Here is a 21,713-nt window from a genome sequence, read left to right on the forward strand (position 1 = left end):
CAATTTACACATTTGTAATATAAAATACTATGCAAGATTTCTTTCAGTGCTGCATCATTGGGGGAAAAATCTCCCTAGAATAAAGAATACGTAACAACGGAATTATGGAATTTAAACAGCATAATGCCTGTCGTCATAAACCTTTATGAGATTTAAAAACAAAATCTAACAAGACACTTAAATACATTTTAATATAGATATCAATGTAACATACCTCCCCTGAGATGTTAAAAATATTGGAGATGTTTTCATTCTGGAAGTCTATTCATCTCTGTGTAAGCTAACCATGTTTTATATCTCTAATACACCACTGTGGTAGTGATTGGTTGTTGCATTAATACCTCCCGTGCTGGACTGATGCAGCACCATTAAAGGGACAGTCATATTTAGAGAGATCTGATCTTCTGTCTTGTTTTATTGAACCTGTCCGTCTGCAGGCTAAGCTTCCATAGGTTGAAATATCTATGTATTTTTCTGGTCTGACAATCAGGGTCCAGACATGCCAGAGGGAAGAACAAGTGGTCTGAACCATAAAGAATAAGTAATTGAATCAACTGATTGTACATTATATTATTGTACTATATAAAATAATATTGAGTAAGGTCTTTTATGAAAGCCAGGGACCATGGATGATTGATATCATTCTGAAATGTATGCATTAACATTATATAAGGAATTATGAATACTTACTGATATTATTCTTTGAAGTCTGATCAAACGACGAGAGAAACAGGAAAGAAGGTTTTGATCTCCCAGACCGTAAAGGAGGATCAGTAATAGGCCTAAGGTTCAGCCAGTGGCTAACCCTCCTGCAGCATTATAAGCAGGGAAGTGTGACTCTGGGAGTCCCTGAATGCCAACTGGCAGAGGGATCCCCATATTGTAACTTATATCAAACCTGAAACATTCATTGCTCCATAGTATGCATCTCAAAGGTGTAGTGTAAACTGGTAATACACTGATCCTGAAAGTCATTATATGATGTATGTATGGACTGTATACAAAAAGTTACAGATGTGTGCTGGAAATATGTTCTTAATCGGTGTTTGGGAGGCAGAGCATGAATTCAGCCTGTCCTAGATAAAGGAATGTTATTTCACAGCCTTGACTGTGCCTCCAATGTAAATTAAGCGAGGTGTGACCTAAGACAATGAAAAGCACATTTACCTGCAAGGTAAAACAAAGCCACCAGACAAGGAACCTGATCATTTAATCTAAATGGGATGGAGCCTGCACCGACAGAAAGCCTTCTTGCCTTCTGAAACAGGGTAAATATGCTTTGGTAAAATATAAACTGAGACAAAAAACCAATTTGTCATTTTTCACCCGAGAAGACAAAGAAACCAAGCACTTTGGGCTCTATATTGGATCCTGGCTAAGTACTGGCCAACCATGCTGCAAGAGTGACCATTGTGAGAAAACTTCTCTGGACAAAAGACTAGTTTGTCAAGTTGGATTTCAGTCTTAGAAGTATATTTTTACTTTGTAACCATTTCTATTTCAATTCTTTCTACTTGGTATCACTTAAATACCTGTTCTTTGTTAATAAACAATCTTGTTTTATTACACAACCATTCAGTGCACTGTTTCAAACTGAAGAGTAAAGTCCTCGGTCAAACTAACAGGCTGGTGCTGTGTACTGTCTCTTTAAAGGAGTAGCAAACTTGATAAGCTTTGTGACTGCTACAATGAGAGGAGCTGAGCACTGCAGGGAAGATGGTTTTGGGGAGACTTAGAATTGGAAGGACTCTTGGGATCACCCTGCTGGAAGGGGTAACCAGGCTGGTGGAGGCCAGGCCGAGGTCATTGTGCTGCAAAGCAGGCTGCTGGTGTCACAGTTCTGAGCCAAAGCTGTGCAGCACAGAAGTACCCAGGGTTACAGGGCACATGGTGACACAGCCCCTTAACCGGCAAGGCCGACTTTAGGAAATGCGGGGCCCAATTTGAACAGTTTTGACGGGGCCCCGGCAGGGATGACTAAAAAACAAACAAACAAACAAACAAAAAAAACAAGTTAAAAAAAAACACAGGGGGCTTGTACTCACAGGGCGGTGCTCCGAGTCTTCGGTGGCACTTTGGCGGCGGATCCTTCACTCGCTTCAGGTCTTCGGCAGCACTGAAGGACCCGCTGCTGAAGTGCCGCCGAAGACCCGGAGCACCGCCAGGTGAGTAAAAATTAAAAAGGTGCCTCTAGCCAGGAAAGAGATTCTCACTGGGCGCGGGGCCCTCTTAGGCACAGGGCCCGATTCAGGGGAATTGGTGGAATAGGCCTAAAGCCGGCCCTGTTAACTGATCTGGGTGAAACCCCAAAGCATCACATATGGCTCCGTCACTCTTGCACCTGAAGGCCTTCCAAGTAAACTGAAATATAAACATATTTCTCTCTCTCTCTCTCTCTCTCTCTCTACTTCCTTAGCCTGTAAGGGTATGTCTGCACAGCCTGCAGAAGTGAGCCTCCAATCCCCGGTTAAACACTCAGTCTCTGAAGCCCATCCTCATCCCTAGGCTTCAGAGCCCAGACTTCAGCTCAAAAGCCACAACTTCAAAGTGCAGTCTACACCAGGGGTTTCAAATTGGGGGTCAGGATCCCTTGGGAGGTCACTAGGTTATTACATGGGGGGGGGTGTTGCGAGCTGTCAGTCTCCACCCCAAACCCTGTTTTGCCTCCAGCATTTATAATTGTGTTAAATATGTAAAAAAGTGTTTTTAATTTATAAGGAGGGGTTGCACTCAGAGGCTTGCTGTGTGAAAGGGGTCACCAGTACAAAAGTTTGAGAACCACTGGTCTACACAATCATTGTTAGAATCCCGGCACAAGCCCCACTGGCCTGAGTCCGTTGACCCAGGCAGGGAGGCTCACTTCTGCAGGCTGTATAGATGTGCCAACAGAAAAATAGCTTGACAAATGTAGAGAGTTTCGTGCATTTGTGTAGCACATTGAGGAAAAGTCAAAGAAATAAATTTTGCATTTAGTTAAAGTGGATGCAGCTGCAGTTATTTTCTCTCTTGTGAGAAGTGAACTTCACGCTCTGGGTCCAGATCCTATCCAAGTTCTCTATCTGACATGCCAAAACCTTCTCTCCTATTGCCAGACCGTTTCATTGTTCCTGTGGAACTTAGTTGCTGTGTGAAGTCATAGTCTCAGATGGAGAAAAAACAACTCAGGAAGCTAGGATCAATACACGGAGGCCTTGGAATACCAGGGGAAAAACCTTGAACTGCAATCTGGATTCAACTGAGAATCACTACAGATAGTTGTGAGCTGATATGTTCATAACAACCTTAGATTCTTCATTTGGCTCCATTGAGGCAGGGTGAAAAATTCCTAGCTCACCTCCTCAACTCCAGTGGTTATTTCTGAATGGCCTCAATAGCTTCTAAGTGTGATCTTTTAAGTAGTGAATCTAGACTAGAGACAGTTCACAATACAGAGTGTCTTTTAAAAGGAGGATTTTCCAAAGTGCTCAGGATTGGCCTTACTCTGCTCTGCAATGAAAGAAGAGTTAGGCCAAAACTAAGGTCTTTTGAGAATCCCACCCTAAGGGTTAGGTCAAGAGAAATGAAACTACCACCCTTAAAAGGGAAAGGGGGGAGGTAAATTTCTATTGCAATTCACATGCAAGGCTCTTTCTAATGCCAGCAACAGCAGATCTATTACTCATAACAAGCAGAAGACATCTTGCACTACATCACATTGGAAACAGACAGAAAGGTCACAGAAAGAAATCACCTTCCAGCGAGAATGGCTGGATTTCTTGCAAGCAGCAGCCAAAACATTCATTAAGTCACCTCAGGAGGTCCCTGGATGCACACAAGGAATAGACCGAGAACAGGCATTTTGGAAAGATTTTTTCCAAAAGCATGATTGACCTTGCCTGAGAGGGATACGGCCCTTCAGGGGAAAGTAGTCTTGAATGGCACAGTGGATTGTAACTAAAAAATAACCTTTAGAAAGAGTCTTTGAATCAGGGAATCTGTGCTGTTTATTCAAAGGATGGCTAAGGAAAATGTGATTATGAGCTGTCACATACTACTGAACACTGAATAAATGGTCTGCCATATTATGCAATTAAAGACAGCACACACCAACATTTTCTTGGGAGCAGAACTGCACAAATGAAAGGTTTTGGAAACATTTTTCAGAATTGGGGCAGGTCTTCCAAGGGACAAATGTCAAGAAGAATCAGTATCATTTTCACTGCCACAGCGGAACTGGAGACTGCTCTACTTGGAAAAAAAATGCAAGACAAGAATCACAAAGATTGTGTCTCTCCAAAGACAGGACTCTTGTCCAGGTAACCCTAGCCATCAGACATCTCAGTTTACAGAGAAAATTTTGCAGGGTAATTCAAAGCAATACTGACAGATAGGTAGGGAACAAAAGTAAATGAGCATGTCCTCCCTCTGTGGTAGAAAATCAGCCTCCTAAAGTATATTAAGTGTTCTACAGACACTCACATCTAACAAGGCAATTCCTGGTTCCCATTTTGACTGCCTGCATTTAGAGTATGTCATTAGTTTCACTGCAAACACATTGCCGCTGCAATAGTATGATGGAAGTAAGACATATGGAGTGAGGCATTTCTTGCTTTCTCAGTTTGTTCTTGTCCACTTGTCTCAAGAAAAATGGATGCACTCTAGATTGAAAGGAGGGGAAGGAGAACACTGTTGCCTCTCTGCTGCTCCCTAGCAGAGCCATATTGTGACCAGTAAAGGATACAGCTTGAGGCATGTCTAGCTGTCTTTTCACTGATTCTGCTACCTAGCCAATGAGACTAGCTTATCAGGTTCAGTTTTATATCTGAGGGTGCAAACGTGAACACAGAGCCAGAATTCAAAAAAGCTCTGGGACAGATTTTCACATGCTGGGTACCCTCTATTGCAGGGGTCAGCAACCTTTCAGAAGTGGTGTGCTGAGTCTTCATTCATTCACTCTAATTTCAGGTTTCGCATGCCAATAATACGTTTTAACATTTTTAAAAGGTCTCTTTCTATAAGTCTATAATATATAACTAAACTATTGTTATATGTAAAGTAAATAAGGTTTTTAAAATGTTTAAGAAGCTTCATTTAAAACTAAATTAAAATGCAGAGCCCACTGGACATGTGGCCAGGACCTGGGCAGCGTGAGTGCCACTGAAAATCAGCTTGCGTGCCGCCTTCGGTACCTGCGCCATAGGTTGCCTACCCCTGCTCTACTGCAACCAGATTTTCAAAATAGCTTAGCTCCCATTAAGGCACATAAGTGAGGGCCAGGTTTTTAAAAGAGCTCACTATCCATCTCTGAAGTTATTCTGGTTGCCACATAAAATCTATTATTATGTTTGTTGCAAGTATAGTTATATAAAAACCCACACATGTACATGTTTTTTTTCACCAAATAAATTCACAGTACTCAATTATTTCAACCCAAAATAAATAATCAATAGGATGCTTAAAATGTTCCAAAAGAAAGGAATGATCTAATGACTCCACATTTGACTATGCTTCCAAACTTATTTATTTTAAATTAATTTTTCAAAAAGCAAAGATGATGAATCCTACATTTTATTACTAGCCAAGATTTTGGAGGCTTCCTCAATAAAATAAAGGTAGAAGTTTCCTTTTTGTCCTGTTTAGAAAGACCAGAAAAGGACGACAGTGTTCAAGATTAGTTTGAATGCAACTGAAAAACCAGTAACTTCCCCTATAAATCTTAAACAAATTAACAACATTGGAAAAAACCTCTCATGTTATGTTAAAACATGGTTTTAGTGTTTATTAGACTTGAACAGTACCCAGACTTACTTTTCTGATGTCATCTAAAGTGTTGATCTCTGGAGACAAGCCACCATGCACACACAGGAATTGTTGGTTCATCAGAGCAGCCAAGGGAAGGCAGTCAAAGGCATCCATGCAGGCATCATATACTCGTTCTGAATACTTTATTTTACCTTTTGGATAGTAAGATGGTATCAGAAGATGGTGTTCAGTATTTTAAAGAAAAAGATGACTGTAATTTAAGGGCTTGGTCCTGCTCTCAACTAGAAAGGGCCAACGGACTTCAATGGGAGTAGAACTGTATCATAAAATCCTAAATAATATTTTACAGAAAATAAATCACTGTGCATACTGAGTCGTTCTCCTCCCCACCCCCACCCCCACATATTTTGGGTACTAGAGATCTGGGTTACTTTTACATGCTGTTGGAAAAATTCTACATAATTTAATACAGATGAACCTACTAAGATTCTATAGAACTTCAATAGCATTCCATACAAGTTAGTCTAAAAGCGTATAGAATTTAATACAGAATTTTTTTTCTACGGAAGTGTTAAACCAACCAATTTAATACAGAATTATATTCCTGTTAAGAAATTCCATAGAAAGCTTTGAAATTCTGTAGGAAAGTTATTATTCTCCAGTAAATGATCTCCCATAAAGAACAGTTCTATGCAGAGGAATCTAAACTTTAACCCACATCCTTGTAATTAATTATCTGCAGAAACATCACTGTGAAATGAATGAGCGAATACAATGAATCCAAAATGTTAATTTACCAATATGCATATTAAACTCAGTAAACCATGCAGCATTTGAGCCAATTAACATTTTTTCCCATCCTTCATGTTAAAGTGGGAATGTGGACCCATGCAATAGCTTCAGTTTATATTACTGCACACAGGTTACTCATTGTGCAAATCACAGTCTACAGCCAATAATCTTTGAAGTATCCCAGTATTCTTTAGTACAATAAAAGAAAGAAATGCATGATACTGTATGTTTACACTTCCAATTTAGAAGGGAAAATGCCCTATATTAAGTAACAATCTTTTAAAGGGATTCTTAAGCTTTTTCATACCATAGATTAAATCTTAATTAAGCATTGCCTAACAAACTACCTGCCTTCCCAACTGCATAATATCCCTGGTGGAGGACTACCATCCCACTCCAATCTACATTAGCTTACCTGGAAAGGTAATGTTAAGAAGTGTTATTTGTTCCGACCCCAAACTGAAGGAAGAGATGGTGCACAGTTGTACACTAAGAGACCAACGTTAGCAGAGACACCAAGAAAATCATGCTTTTTATTTTGCAGACACACTAGAAGGAAAGAGCACAGAAGTGCAGAAACTGTGGCTTCCCCAACATCTACAGTATTTGATGAAGTTTCCCCAGGTATCTTTAGACTTCCCATGATTGCAAGAACACAGTCCCTAACCCCTTCTTATTACCAATCCTTTCACCTGTCCATTTTGCCATATGTTGAAACAGATTTTTATATTATATTTTTTCTTCAGTGGGTTTCCCCTTAAGAGAAGGATGGTTTAAGGATGCAAAATAAGTACTACATGAGTACTTACTAAGTAACAAACAAATTACAATGTAATATGGAAGAGGTTGTGAATTTAAAGCACACTTACATTCTTGTTTAAATGTGAAATACTCTGTTAAATGTCTACATTCATGATTCCCACGAAGTAAAAACAGTGTTTTGGGATAAAGGATTTTCAAGGCCCACAAATACAGCACACACTGTAAAACAAAAACAAAAACATTAAAATAGTGACAGTGATTGACAAAGGTATAAAATATTTTAGCCTTGTTTCAAAAGGTATACCCAGCAGTTTATATATTTTATGCAGATTGTTTCCCAAGCTTTAAGGTAGCTTCGTAGAAATTATTAGGCTTCAATGTAGTTTTATACTCTTGCTAAGTGACATTTTCTTTTTACACACATCTGTGTACCACAGCTCCTGAGAATTATTGTCTTGCATGTCCAGGGAAAATAAGACCATTCTATCTTGGAGGGTTGGACAGGTATCTGCCATGGAAACCATTTCACAGGAAAATCTGCATTTCATAACAGAAGTAACAAAATATTGTCCTGGAACAAGTTCATAAGCACTTGTGAAAAATCATTGAATTCATAACATGGAAAATTTGTATACAAAAAACTTGTAGAGAACACTGGCAGTTTTGCACAAGTCTGGAGTCAGTCAGTCAAGCAGAGTTAAGACACCCCTGGTTTGTCTAGCTCCACCCACCATGTGGACAGTGCTGGCAGGTTCTAGACCCTCGGGCAATAAGGTTTGGCAGGCAGCTTTCCGAAGTCTGAGGTGAACTCATGCCACGATCTTTAAATTAAGGTGCTCAGCGCCATTGAAAATTAGACCCTTTTATAACAGTGCATAACCACAGGCACACAGATTTGAAAATGTTAACCCAATTAAGTAATATTTGGGTTTTAATGAGATCAACGACTGTTGCAGGAGAAAAAAAAAAGTGCCTGAATTCAGGTTTTAGTATATACAGTAAAAAGACTGATTTAATCTACCAAATGTATTTATTATACTTTTTTTTAAACTCTCATTTATACTTTAACAGTATTTGGTTAATGATCTGGGATTTGAGAGAGTTGTTTTTGTTTTTTAAGTATTTCAATGTACACCTTAAAACCCTCACACTTTTAGTGATTCCATTCTCACTTATAATTTGACATTTCTTGGTCATAAGGAGGAAGGGGGTGAGGCTATTGACGATCTTTTTAATCTCTGAATGTTTGTTTCTACTTTGTTTCCTCCTATGTTAAAAATGAATTTAACACTTTCATGCTCTTTGTAAAAGACACTATTTATTCTGTATCTATAGTTACATAAAACACAAACACCAAAGTGAATTTTCTCTTGAGTTTAGGGCTAAGTATGTGTAAAGGTCTGGAACTTTGGAGTTTATACACACAAATTTTCCTGCTTCCATTCTGGAGGTTTGGAGTGCAGTAAATAAAAGGAGCAGAGAACACTACCTACAGAGCCAGTAGATCCTGGGAATTCTGGCATAGACCAACTCCCTCAGACTGGAGAGCCTGCATCTACACAGCACACTTCTCAGCTCACCCAGCCTCCTTTCATCCCCTGGACAGTTCTACCACCATCACCTTCTTGGGGATGGGGGAATGGGAAAGGATGTCAAAGTGCAGAGGCAGAAACCAGGTAAATTAAGTCGGACATAAATCAGTATTAAATTACTGTGGACATCCTGGAGGGTTATGTGCATATGGGGAGGCAGAACTCAGCTATCCTAGGGGTCACATCTAACCACACAGACAGTACCTGTGAGGAGCCTTCTGCAGGTTTCTGCATCTGAAAGGATTCTTTGAGCGTTACACTTTAATGAGGATAAAGGTCTGATCTCAAAGGATCAACATTAATTTTATCTGAATAGCTTGACCACAACCACATCTTTTGACTTGAACATGTGTTCAGGAGTTCTTGAACCCTTTGATCTCTTTGGTGTGTTACACTGCTTAAATCCCAAAATATCAAGCAGTGCTAAGAAAAGGAGCTGAATGTCACGCACTTCTAGATTACAGTGAGAGAAAGAGCTCACAGGCTATGGCTCTTGCCAAGTCATCTTATCTTTTTTGATACTTAAAAAATTGGGACAAACGCTGCCCAGAGACTTTATTTCATATAAGCGATGCTTTGTTAATAAAAAACTAGAGAAGTGTAAGCCTTCTGGACCTCTTCCATAAACTACTTATACTGTTAAGAGGTTTTTCAATATTTTTTAAACAGGACAAGAAATTTGCAAGATTCAAAAACTAATTAGACACATACACACAGAGAGATAACAGAATATCCAGCGTTATAAGAGTTAATGCAAAAAGATGAGTTTTGGGAGGGAGATAAACCTGTCTTAAGCCTGGAAGCATGGAGGTTTTAGCTATTAAGTAGTAGGGGGAAGACTTCCTTGAGGTGACAGATTATCCCACATTTACCAATGGTGTGGTTTCTTGCATCTTCCTTTGATCCCTCTGGTGCTAGCCAGTCAGACAGAATACTGGACTAGATGACCTCCTGATCCAATCGGGAAAGCCCTTTGTTCTTCTGATACTGTTACGTAATTCAAGCCTAACATTTAAATTATGTTATTTTAACAAAATTTTGCAATAGCTAATAGGTTGGGTTTTTTTAAGGTCCAAGTGTTACTTTTAGAATTAATCTTCCTCTATATTATTTGCCTCCCAAACATTGTAGCACTATGCTAGTGAATGAGAACAACTACCTGAAAAACCTATTTTCGCTGTACAGACTAAATGAAATGCAAACTGAATGGTGAAAAAAAAGGGGCCTAATTCTCTACTGCCTTGCACCTGGTGTAATCATTTACATGTCAGCACAGTGAATCAGCATTCACATGGCACTTCCCATTAGTACCCAGCTCGGATAAATTAATGATCCAACTGGCGGACCAAATTCAATGAAGATTCCTGGTCATCTGCCACTTGAGGCATATTGGGCATACACTAAGAAGAACAGTGACTGCTGAGAACATGTAAATACAACCATTCTGATTTCATAACGTTTTCTATCCACTTTGCAGAGCTGTTAATGACTCTAGAAGTTGCAAGGCTGGAGAAATGATTTACACCAGCTGAGGATCTAACCCCAGCTATTGAAAATTCCCCTGTTTTAATAGTCCACAGTATTATTAAGGAAACAAAATAGGAATTTTGTTTTTTGTAAACACGATTAAAAATTGCAAGTATTCCTTAACAACAAAAAAAAACCCTCTCTCTTGGGGTTTTGCACAAAGAATATGCATAATTCATATTGATTTTCCTCTGTAGTCTTTTATGATAATTTATAGCAGTGACCTCCCAGTCTGGTCACTGCTAATAGATCTCTGAACTGCTTTCATATGCTCGCAGACTGAGTTTATAAAAAATGGCCAAGTATTTAAAATATAACTCAATAAACTGCATCATGTAGTTTATGCTTAGTGTCTTTCAATTATTTCTGTAACAGACATGCTGAGTTTATAAAAATGAAAAGGTGGCTTTTCTACCTACCAGCTAAAAGTCAAGTTGTTTTTCACCATCATATGCATCATCATCACTAATAATAAATTCTGCAGTAATGAAGCCAGGGGTTTGCACAAGCTTAAATTTTCACACCACTAGTGATTTTCAGTGCCCAACTTGAGACACTTTAAAAGGGGCTTGATTCAGAGAGCAGGTGTGCTTAGCACTTTTGGAAAATCAAGTCACTTTAAGGCATCTCAAGTTAGGTACCAAAGACTACAAAAGCCACTGTTGAAAATGTAGGCCAGCATATTAACATTATGCCCTCAGAGATATTTGTGTAACAGTGTCTCAAAATTCTAATTTAGTGTGCTAGTTTACTGATGAGCAGCCAGCTCACTCCCTCTTAGCTATGTTGGCTCTACCTTAGCAACGGACGTAAAAAATCTTTTAGCCAAAGTAGGCAGTTATGACTGAACACACAAACAGGAAGCAGGTCTGTTGAACAAGAAAGTACCATATACATAGCTGCATTTCAGAATTGAAACAGACTTTAATGTCACAACATTTAAACCTGACCTTTCCCCTCTTGTAAATGTAATTGTGACCAAGTTATATTTTGTTAGTATAAATCTGTCATAAATGGTGAGACTGAGGTTTCCTATCACTGAAATCTGCTAGAGTTATTCTTCTGTTGAAGAGGCCACCTTTCCCCATTTGAAGGTTTGTGTTTCTTTCTAAAGACGACATTTTATTCTAATTATAAGGCTGGTGATTTTTCCCTATGCAGGTACCAGGCAGATCTGACCACATTTTATACAAAAATCATAGGATTAGAAGGGAATACAAGGGTAATCTGGTCTAAACCCCTGCCAAGATGCTGGATTTGTTGTGTCTAAATATGGTTGATCACAAGGTTTTATTAAAACCTGAGCAGCATCTTTGTTTTCTGAGCATTTCTTTTGTTTTAGTCACTCCTCACCCATCGTGCTCCCTCAGAGCCCTGTATGCTACAGTGGGGTGGCAGTGTTCCCTCCTGGATAGGATGCAGCACAATGGAAGGACTCTTTCGTTCTGCTCCTTGTTGTGGCCTCAGGAAAATTCCTTAATGTTTTTGTGCCTCGGCTAACAAGTCTGCCAAATGTTAGTCACAATACTGATTTTCCTCGCAGGCATGCTGTGAAGCTCACTTAATGTATGCTGAGTGTTTCCAGTTCTCTGGATGAAAGGTGCTCTAGAAATGCAAAGTGTTTATTATTATTATGGTGAAGTGGTCTCACCAAGGTTCTTCTGCATGATATGGCTACATTTAATAAGTAATTTAAATAAATTCATATTTAAAATCTGAAGTTTTGACAGGGTCATCCAGCACTGATATCTGTGCAGTCTACTTAACGCCTCTTTTATTTATCAGTTAGATGTTGTGGATTATTCCTAAATCTATCTTTAAGGCTTTGAGAAACATCAGAAAAACCCAGTATTGCCAGTATCACGCATTCAAAATTCACAAGTGAGATGCTGAAAAATCACAAGCTTGTCTTAATCATCAGGGGGATTTTAAAAAATGGATTATTTTTATTTGCCTTCAGGTTTGTCTAGTGAGGTAAGTTCTTGTTGAGTTGCCTTTTTGTGAATTTCATTCTGTTTTATCTTGTGTCATTTTATATCTGATGCACATGCATCCAGAGGTTACATTAGGCCTATTTACAATTTAAAAAGGCAAAAGAGTTGTGTTGCTGCTGTTGTGGAATTTTTAATCTTCCCTTGTGAAATCTACAATGTAGCCATTCCTCCTCCCCCACTCACCCCCCGGGCCAGAATCAGAGTAGTTTTATTTTAATGTGTTATTTGAGAAGCATATTTTAGACATTAAGTTTTCTTTTTACCATCTGTTGAATATTCCCAGGCTGCTCTATCATCTTGTTTTGACACTTGCACGCTCCTTTATCACCTCTAGGCTTAGTTACTGAAATGCTTTCTTCTAACTGGTTTCCCATATGATTTTATTTTAAATGATCATATGCAAAATACTGCTGCAGTTATTTTCCTTTCTAACTGCTCAGCTCATGCAGTCCCTAGTTCATTCCTTAAAGAGAGACTCTTTTTAAAGCAAAACAAGGGGAGCTAACAAATAACCCAATGCATTTTCTCAAGTGCTTCACTTATTTTTTTTAAACAAATACTTTAGGAACTTCAATTGGAAGTTAGATTTCAGTCTGAACTTCTCTCTTGAACCAGGGCACCTTTTTATTTTGTAATCCCAATTTTGTGCAGTTGGGACCACCTGGTCAGGCTCAATTTGTCCCAGGGACATCTCTGCTTCTGCACATGGATTTATTCTGCAAACAGGGGTGGGGAGTAATGATGGGATTGTCAGCTTCCTTCATTACATAATCTCCCTCCCTTTCCTGTGGCCCACAAGGGGCTCTCTGTGTGTTTACAATCTGCTTAGGGGAAAGGGGTAGGAAAAGCAGGCAAGGTATTAAAACTGCATCTGCCCTCAGGGAGATTACCTGGAAATCATAACAAAACTTCATCTGTACCTTTTCCACTCTCTGCACATGGGAAGAACCCCTACTCAGAGGCTCTGCTAGCATAAATCCAACAGAGCTGCACTGCCAGGCATTGCAGAGAGTGGTGTGGGCCCCGAGAGATGGTGGAGACCGCATGGAGTCTTGGAGAAAGGGAGCAGCCTCTGAGAGTTTTGCGGACACACCTGTGACTCAGTCAGTGGGTGTGGAGAAAGTAAACTTCCTCCTCCCATTATTGGGGGAGCTCCACAAGGAGATCTTCTTGGAGATGAGCCAGGCTGCATTCCTTGCTTAGGCAAAAACTCCCATTTGATGTCCGGCTAATTGAAAGCCTGTTGCTTCTTCATTAATGTACACCGGTGTGGTGATATCACTGTTACCATACCCAGCCCTGGAATATCGGAACTGAGTCTGCTATTGCTCAGCGATACAAAGGACATTGACTTGTCTTGAAATAAAGAGATGTTTCAACCTGGGCCATTTTGGATCTAGGATTCTTCACCAAAATTGGTGAAAATAAGGCCCCAGGGAACTAGAACTGTAGGCATGGGGAAAGATCTCTGCAATATGCAGAGGAGAACCCTGGATATTTAAGGTATTTCAAGAACAGCCTTATTCACACTGCCAAAAAGAATAAAATAAACACTTCACACAAAAAATCTTACCTCCCAGCCCAAAAATATTTATTGAGAACTAAGATGTTTACTTGAGAATAGATTAAAGAATTCAGGCTACTAGTGAAGGTTAAAGGCACTTATTTCCCCCACAGGCACTGGAAAGTGAGTGAGTGGGGGATTTGGGAAATAAATCTTTTTTCAGCATTCAGTAAAATAAAAAAAAAAACAGAAGTATTTACCCAGAATGTACTTGGCAACAGTATTTATTTGTATGCAGCTTATTTCTTGGATGCTGTTGATAAATAATTTTTAAAAGGCTGAGTTCACATAAGGATTTAAAATTTCAGATGCTTCTCTAAACCAATTTTGGTCTGGAAGTAAGAGTGGAAATTTCTGAAGATCAGACTCTTCCCCAAGATTTCCAGAACTACTTGGTTCATGCTGGGAATAACAAGGGCCAGTTTCTTCTGCAATTTCAGAGACTGTTTCCAGATGATATACCAGCAAAAGCAGAAGTATATAAATTTATGAACCTCAAATACTCACATTTTGTTTGTTTTGAAGTTTGAGACAATTTTTATTTTGTCTGAACTGTTTTGCCAAACCTGTCAAAAATGCTTAACATTTCTCTAATGAAATTTGATGAAAGATTTAAGCCTCTATATATTTGAGTGAGAGCAAGGATGGGCAATTATAAAATTTCATTTAAATAAGTATCCAATATTACTGCATTAAATTTTGTGTACATTGTACATGATTCCCCCCCCCCAAGAGTTTGGTAAAAAGCACCATATAAATATATATACATATATGATATGGCATAGGCTACTAGGCATTAAACCTTCGGGATGATTTAAGAGAATTACGAGTTTTCAGATCGATATCAAAACTTTTGACTTGTTTACCTGGCTCTAGGTACTGTTAGTGCAAAGTCACTAACGTCACCATTATTTTTTGGATTTAAAAATACTGGCCTGTGTTATTCATTTGAGTTAGTTTTATTCATAACTGGATTGACTTTGCTTGAAAGGCAAACAGAGTTCCATACTCTACTGTTAAAAACCTGAAACATTCCACAAACACGGAAACATTATGAGTAGTTAGAGTCTAGGAAATTAGTTTACCTAATCAGATGTTCTAATTTTCAGAAGATTGTTATTCTGCATAAAGAAGCACTGAGGAACAACCAAAGGAAAAGAAAAAATAGATAATTGGTGGAGAAAGTCTCAGTCACAAGAGGCTATGCCTTGTATTATTCTATCTAGAAAATAAACACGCTCGTTTGTTTCATCCGCCTATGATAACTTGTCTTTTAGGCCTTGATCCTGCAAAATCTTAACTGTGCTTAATTTTGAAAATGTGAACAGTCTCATTAACCTCAAAAGAAATACTAACATGCCTAAAGTTAAGCATGTGTGTATGTCTTTGGAAGACTGGGGACTCTAAGCTGTAAACTCTGTGGGGTGGGGACTCATTTAATATACATCTTTACAGTACCTAGCATAATGGAGCTCTGATTTGGTTGAAACCTTTAAGTTCTACTGAAATAGAAGATTAATAAATAGTTGTTATTATTATATTATTATTATTATTATTATTATTATTTATTATTATTATTATTATAGGAAGCAGCAACAATTTCACACCTATACAATAACTCTTATTCTCTGGGCATTTCCTCTCCTAGGTTAGTTTTTAACTCATTATCTCATCCCTGCAAGCTCCATTCACTTCAGAATAACTATTTCCTCTGAAAACATTGCAAGGGCAGAAGATAGGAGGAAAATGTAGAATTTTAACTGTTTATTAATATTTATTCAAGGTGGAAGCCAAACTCAAGCAGCTTAATGGGACCAAGTTGGAGGCCCCAGATAATCTCCATCCAAGAATATTAAAGGAATTGGGACATGAAATTCCAAACAATAGCAAGGATTTTTAATGAATCCATAAACTCAATGGTCATATCCTATAACTGGAGAATTACACCTATATTTAACAAAAAAAAAGTGACCAGCAAGTTTGACCTCAATTGTATGAAAGTTCTTAGAACAAATATTGAAAGCGAGAGTAGTTAAGGACATAGAAGTAAAGACTAACTGGGACAAAAACCCAACATGTTTTCACAAAAGGTATATCATGCCAGACTAATCCGATCTCTTTCTTTGAGAAGATTACTGAAATCCAGGTAGATAAGATCTAGAAAATCAGTGAAGTATTTGGTACAGTCTCACATGGGAAATTATTAGCTTAATTGGAGAAAATGGGATTAATATGAGAACTGAAAGGGTGAGTAAGGAACTGGTTTAAAGGGGAGATTATAAAAGGTCATGATGAAAGGCAAACTATCAGGCTGGAGGGAGGTTACTAGTGGAGCTCCTTAAGGATTGGTTTGGGGATGGATTTTATTTAGCATTTTCATTAATAATCTTGGAACCAAAAAAAGGGAGCGTTCTAATAAGATTTGTGGATGACAAAAGTTGGGAGGTATGACCAATCTGGAGGAGGACTGGCATATCATACAAGAAGATTTGGACAACCTTGAAAACTGGAGTAATAGAAATGGGATGAAATTTAAAAGGGCAACGTCATGCACTTAGGGATTAACAACCAAGGTACCAGTTGGAAGTGACAGAGGAGGAGAAAAACCTCGCTGTACTGGTCGATCACAAGATGATTATGAGCCACCAATGAGATGTGTCCGTTAAAAAGGCTAATCCAATCCTAGGATGCATTAGGTAAGTATTTCCAGTACAGATAGGGAAGCGTTATTACCATTACAAAGGCACTGGTGAGACCTCATCTGGAATACTGTGCGCAACCCTGGTCTCCCACGTGTGAGAAAAAAGAATTCAACCTGAACCAAGTTCAGATGTGGCCTACTAAGATGATGAGAGAAATGGAGAACCTACCTTATGACAGGAAACTTAAGGAGCTTGATTTGTTTAGCCCAGCAAAATGAAGGAGGAGGAGATCGAGTGCTCTCTATTGTTAGATCAGAGGGATAAACACCAGGGAGGGAAAGGAGTTATTTACGTTACGGCCCAATGCTGGCACAAGAACAAGTGGATATAAACTGGCCATCAATAAGTTTAGGCTTGAAATTGCATGAGAGTTTCTAACCATTGAAGGAGTAATGTTTTGGAACAAGCTTCCAAGGGGAGTATCGGGATCAATAAACCTAAGTTGCTTTAAGACTGAGCTTGATAAGTTTATGGAGGGGATGGTATGATGAGACTGCCTACAATAGCGTATGGTCCATCCATGACTGCTATTAGCAAATATCTTGAACAGAGGGGTATGGGACATAGTGGGGGAGGGCTGAGTTACTACAGAAAATTCTTTCTGAGATGTTTGGTTGGTGTATCTACCACATGCTCAAGGTCTAACTGATCGTCATATTGGGGGTCAGGGAGGAATTTGCTCCCAAGTGAAATAGGTAAAAAAACAAAACAAAAACAAAAACCACAGAGTCTCTGCCATCCTCTGAAGTGGGGCACAGGTCACTTGCCGGTTTGAACTAGAGTAAATGGTGGATACTCTAACTTGAAGTATTTAAATCATGATTTGAGGACTTCAGTAACTCAGCCACAGGGTATTGGTCCTACCCTGCAATGTGTAGGGGCTCAGAACAGATGATCATGATAGTCTCTTCTGGCCTTACAGTCTACAATATGCCTAGAGATTTTATTGTGCTAAGCAGCATCAACTATATTTTAATCAATTTAGTCTATTTTTGTTTATTCTATATACTCACATTTAATAGATACGCAGTTGTGCTTTAATCTCTTCCCTTTGCATTTTCAAATTTCTTCCTCCTACCCTACGCAATTTCCAATTCTGTTTGTAATGATAATGGCTTACATTTATATAGCACCTTTCATCCAGAAGGATTCTAAATACCTGGCAGCCTACAGATAGGGATAATTTCACCCACCACAGAAACACAGCCAGGTCTGAACTGCATTGGGTCAGTTTCATACTGCTGTGTGTTGTGCAGTGGAAGGCAGAAAGTGACATGTTTTATTTGTATTTCATTAGTATGTTGACCCACCTTTTTATTCTATTTGGAAGCTACAAGAAGGCTTAACAGCCCCTTATCTCCACTGTCCAAAATAAAAAGGGGGGTTGGTGGAGGTGGGGAGGGCTCAGCAATGATTCGTAGCACAGACAGGCTTAGGCATTTTTACCATCATGTCATCTAAGCCTGCTCACACTTGCACTGTGGTAAATGACAGGTCCTAAATTTGCCACAACAGATGCAATTTAAGTCTTCATTACTTAACTGGATCTCTGACCGTGTAACCTACGTCATGTTAGATAGGCTCCACTTTCTATTAAAGCTTATTCCAGGAAAGTGATCCTCTTGAGATAAGAGAGCCGATGCTTATCTCGAACCATGTAAGGCAACCAGAGAGTTGGAAGATGGGTTCTGTACGCTGCAGTTCATTAGTCTTAGACTGTTCTCTATGCATCCATCCTATCTATACTAGCACTAGCTACTGTTGAAATTCTAGCTATCCAGACTGGTTAATTTGGGGTCTACAAGATGAGACATGACACTCCATGCTGTTTTTTGTTGTGAAGTTGATCAGGACAGATTCAGAATGAAGATTGCTGTCCACTGAATCACCTAAGTCACTTCTGGCAAGATCTGTATTTTACCATAGGGCTACTACCCAATTTGAAAAAATAATCACACTGATGACTTATCTAACAGCACACCCTCATCCTACAACTGGGTGCAGGAGGATGGACCCTTGTATCTGCACAAAGTGCAAGGGTGCTTCTGCATGGGAACAATTGCAGGGTCAGTGCTCTAGGCTGCCCATTAAAAGGCTTGTAGTTCAGATCTCTCCAAAGTTTTATCAAAACTTTCTCTCCCCCGTGCTGATTGCCTGACTCCAATGCCTCCCAATCTTCCCTTCCCTTCCTTTGTCTTTCCATTTAGCTAATTCCCCCCCAAAACACACACACACCTCACACTTAACCAAACCTCACCCAAAGGATTTAAATAAACAATTAAAAGTTAAAATAAATCATGGAATTAACATAACCTTTGCAAACCATCGCTCTGTTCACTCCACTTGTTTGTTACATCTCCTTGCCAACCCCTTTGTGTCCCGTCTATTTGGACTGTCAGCTATTCAGGGTAGGGATTGTCTCTTATTCTATATTTGTACAGCACTTAGCACAAAGATGCCTCATTCTCAGTTGGCCCATAGATACTACCATAACAAACGTACTAAAACAAAAATAATTTGAAATTCAGATAGGTGAAATTTAGAGAAGTGAAAAGAGTGAAATGCATTTTTAAATATGCAGTGCTGGATGGATTGATTTAATTAAACTATTTTAACCATGATTTAAATCAGCAAGCAGGACATCTTGATTTACATCATCAGTTTTAACTTGGTTTGAAATTTGTAGTCATTTTCCTGAAAAGTTGATTCTTATTGCCTAAATAGTCCTAAAGCATTTTGATTTGCCCAATAAATATAGCCTTTACGCTATATTTTATATTTCTTTTTTGCTAACCATGAGGATACATTACATCTATACACAATTATTTAAGCAATTTTATAGCTTAATACATTTATTCAGATTCTTAATTTTTAAATGTTTTTATTGTGTTAGAAAATGGTGACTGATGCACTTCTTATTTACTAAATGATTATTTTTTTCCTTGTGACTTGTGTAAAACTCCGTTTGGATGCAAATTGGAACTCAAAATGCACAAAACAGCATTTTAATATCTGTTTTATTAGTTAAATAAACTACCTTAAAATGTGCTGGATAAATAAGATAATATTTTTTCAAAACATATTTTACCTTTAAAACTAAATAATTAAAAAACCTATCCTGGCCATGACCAAGGCTCATAGGCACTACAATAATACAAGTAAGTAAGTAAGTAAGTAAGTAAGTAAGTAAGTAAACAAACAAACAAACAAACAAACAAACAAACAATAATAAACTGTAGTTGGTATATTGAACTGGTTATTTCTGATCACAATGTCTTTCAAAATTTTAGAACTAGTAGATCTCATCCCCTCATATCTACTGTTTATTCATAGAGTGGAACAGAAAAATAAGTATTCCTGCTTTTTTAGCTCCCAATCAGTTTAGTAACTTTGAATGAACTAGTAATTGAACTAATTTATCTGAATAAGCCAATGAAGAAGGTATTCCCTCTGCATCTGCAGAAAAGACTACTGCTGTCAAATGCTGGATTAGCGCTTCAATAAATTCTGGTTTAAGGTGTTTAGCCAGTGACTTCCACCAGTTCAGTGGTTTGATTTTTTTTACAACTTCAGCAGAACACACGATTACTCAATTTTTTTAAAATTCAATTTACACTGTTTTAATAGATTATGGTAAATATAGACTTTAACATAGATTTTTATAATTTCAAATGTAATTTTAAAATGGTTTATTTTAAAATGCATTTTTTAAACTAATAAAGGACTTTTTATGAAAAAACACTGATTTTTTCCACCCTAATACAGTGACATTGTACATGAAACAAATTCTGTCCCCATGCTTGCTGTTCATAGTGATTTCTATTAAGCTCTCAGACAGCCATGCATTTGTCAGAGTATTATTAAAATCGCATTGCAAGTAGCCTTGTATTCAAAAAGAGAAATAGCAAACTTACTTCTATACTGAAGTACCCTCTGTCCACATAGTCCCCCAAGAAGAGGTACCGTGTGTTGGCAGGAGAACCTCCTACTTCAAACAGCTTCATCAAATCAAAGAATTGTCCATGGATGTCCCCACAAACTAGGAGAAATTAAAACAGCAGTTTGTTACATCATCAGTTCAATTAGTGTTACTAGCTTAAGCACACGCAATTTTAAAGTGTTTACCTTAATAATAAAAATGCTGTATTATATTCTATTGTTCATCAGCTATTTTCTGTGTGCCAACTTACAATTATATCTACATTGACATGATTTGTGAGGGTGGGCTGCCGGTTAGCAGAAATTGATGACAAATCCTGAGTAAAAACATCGCCATTTTTCACTTTTTCATGCATCTACATCTATTGTACAAAAGGTTACCACATGATTAAGTAGTGCTTTTAGACCGGTGTTTTACAAATGACGTGAGATGTATTAAAATGTATTTATGTATATTTTATTTTTTAAAAATGCCCATCTCTTGCTATGGCCACTTTGTGCAAAAGATATAATATTGATAAATGAAGGACGCATAAAAAATATCCAGAATAAGAAAACATGTTCAACATATTAGTCCCTTCAAACAGTCTCATTCCCTTCTCCAATTATCACTATGCCTACCTGCCCTGTCCCCAAATCCATGTGAATATCAGTGGGCCTTGCAGCGCGCATGGAAGGTAAACAAACAAGGCAGTACAACATAACTGATTGGTTAATTCACACAGAAGTCTCTCACTTCTGTGTTATACATGCATATAGAGTCAAAACAGAAAGAAACATGACAGAAAATAATGTACTACTCTAGGTGCATGTTTCCAAATAATTGGGCACACTTTTGTGCCTAACAAGCAACAAATTCACATAAGCATTTGCATAAAGGTCTTACTGTCCTATTGAAAATCATGCCTCAACATTATTTCATGCTGTGAAGACGCTGAAATCACTTCTCCATATAGATTCAATAGTACAGCAGCTGTAATAAAGTTCCACCAAATTAAAAACCCCACAACAATGCAAACATCAATAATATCGCATTGACTCGTCACAGTACAGTGTCACATATTCTTTACTTTTAGTTACAAGAAACCAGACTCTCTTT

At 38.2% G+C, this 21,713-nt stretch overlaps 1 protein-coding gene across 2 annotated transcripts in view; it reads right to left on the bottom strand.

Annotated features, from left to right (window-relative positions):
• PPP3CA (protein phosphatase 3 catalytic subunit alpha) overlaps window positions 1-21,713 on the bottom strand; it is a 334,558-nt gene that overhangs the window by 83,404 nt on the left and 229,441 nt on the right. For both annotated transcript variants that reach the window (XM_030564446.1, XM_030564445.1), the window contains exons 3-5: window positions 20,590-20,714; window positions 7,404-7,515; window positions 5,788-5,933 (exon numbers count right to left, since the gene is read on the bottom strand). In XM_030564446.1, the coding sequence (XP_030420306.1) occupies window positions 5,788-5,933; window positions 7,404-7,515; window positions 20,590-20,714 (383 nt within the window). The remainder of the gene's footprint in view (window positions 1-5,787; window positions 5,934-7,403; window positions 7,516-20,589; window positions 20,715-21,713) is intronic.

Source organism: Gopherus evgoodei, chromosome 5 (genome assembly GCF_007399415.2).
Source record: "Gopherus evgoodei ecotype Sinaloan lineage chromosome 5, rGopEvg1_v1.p, whole genome shotgun sequence".
NCBI classification, from domain to species: domain Eukaryota; kingdom Metazoa; phylum Chordata; order Testudines; family Testudinidae; genus Gopherus; species Gopherus evgoodei.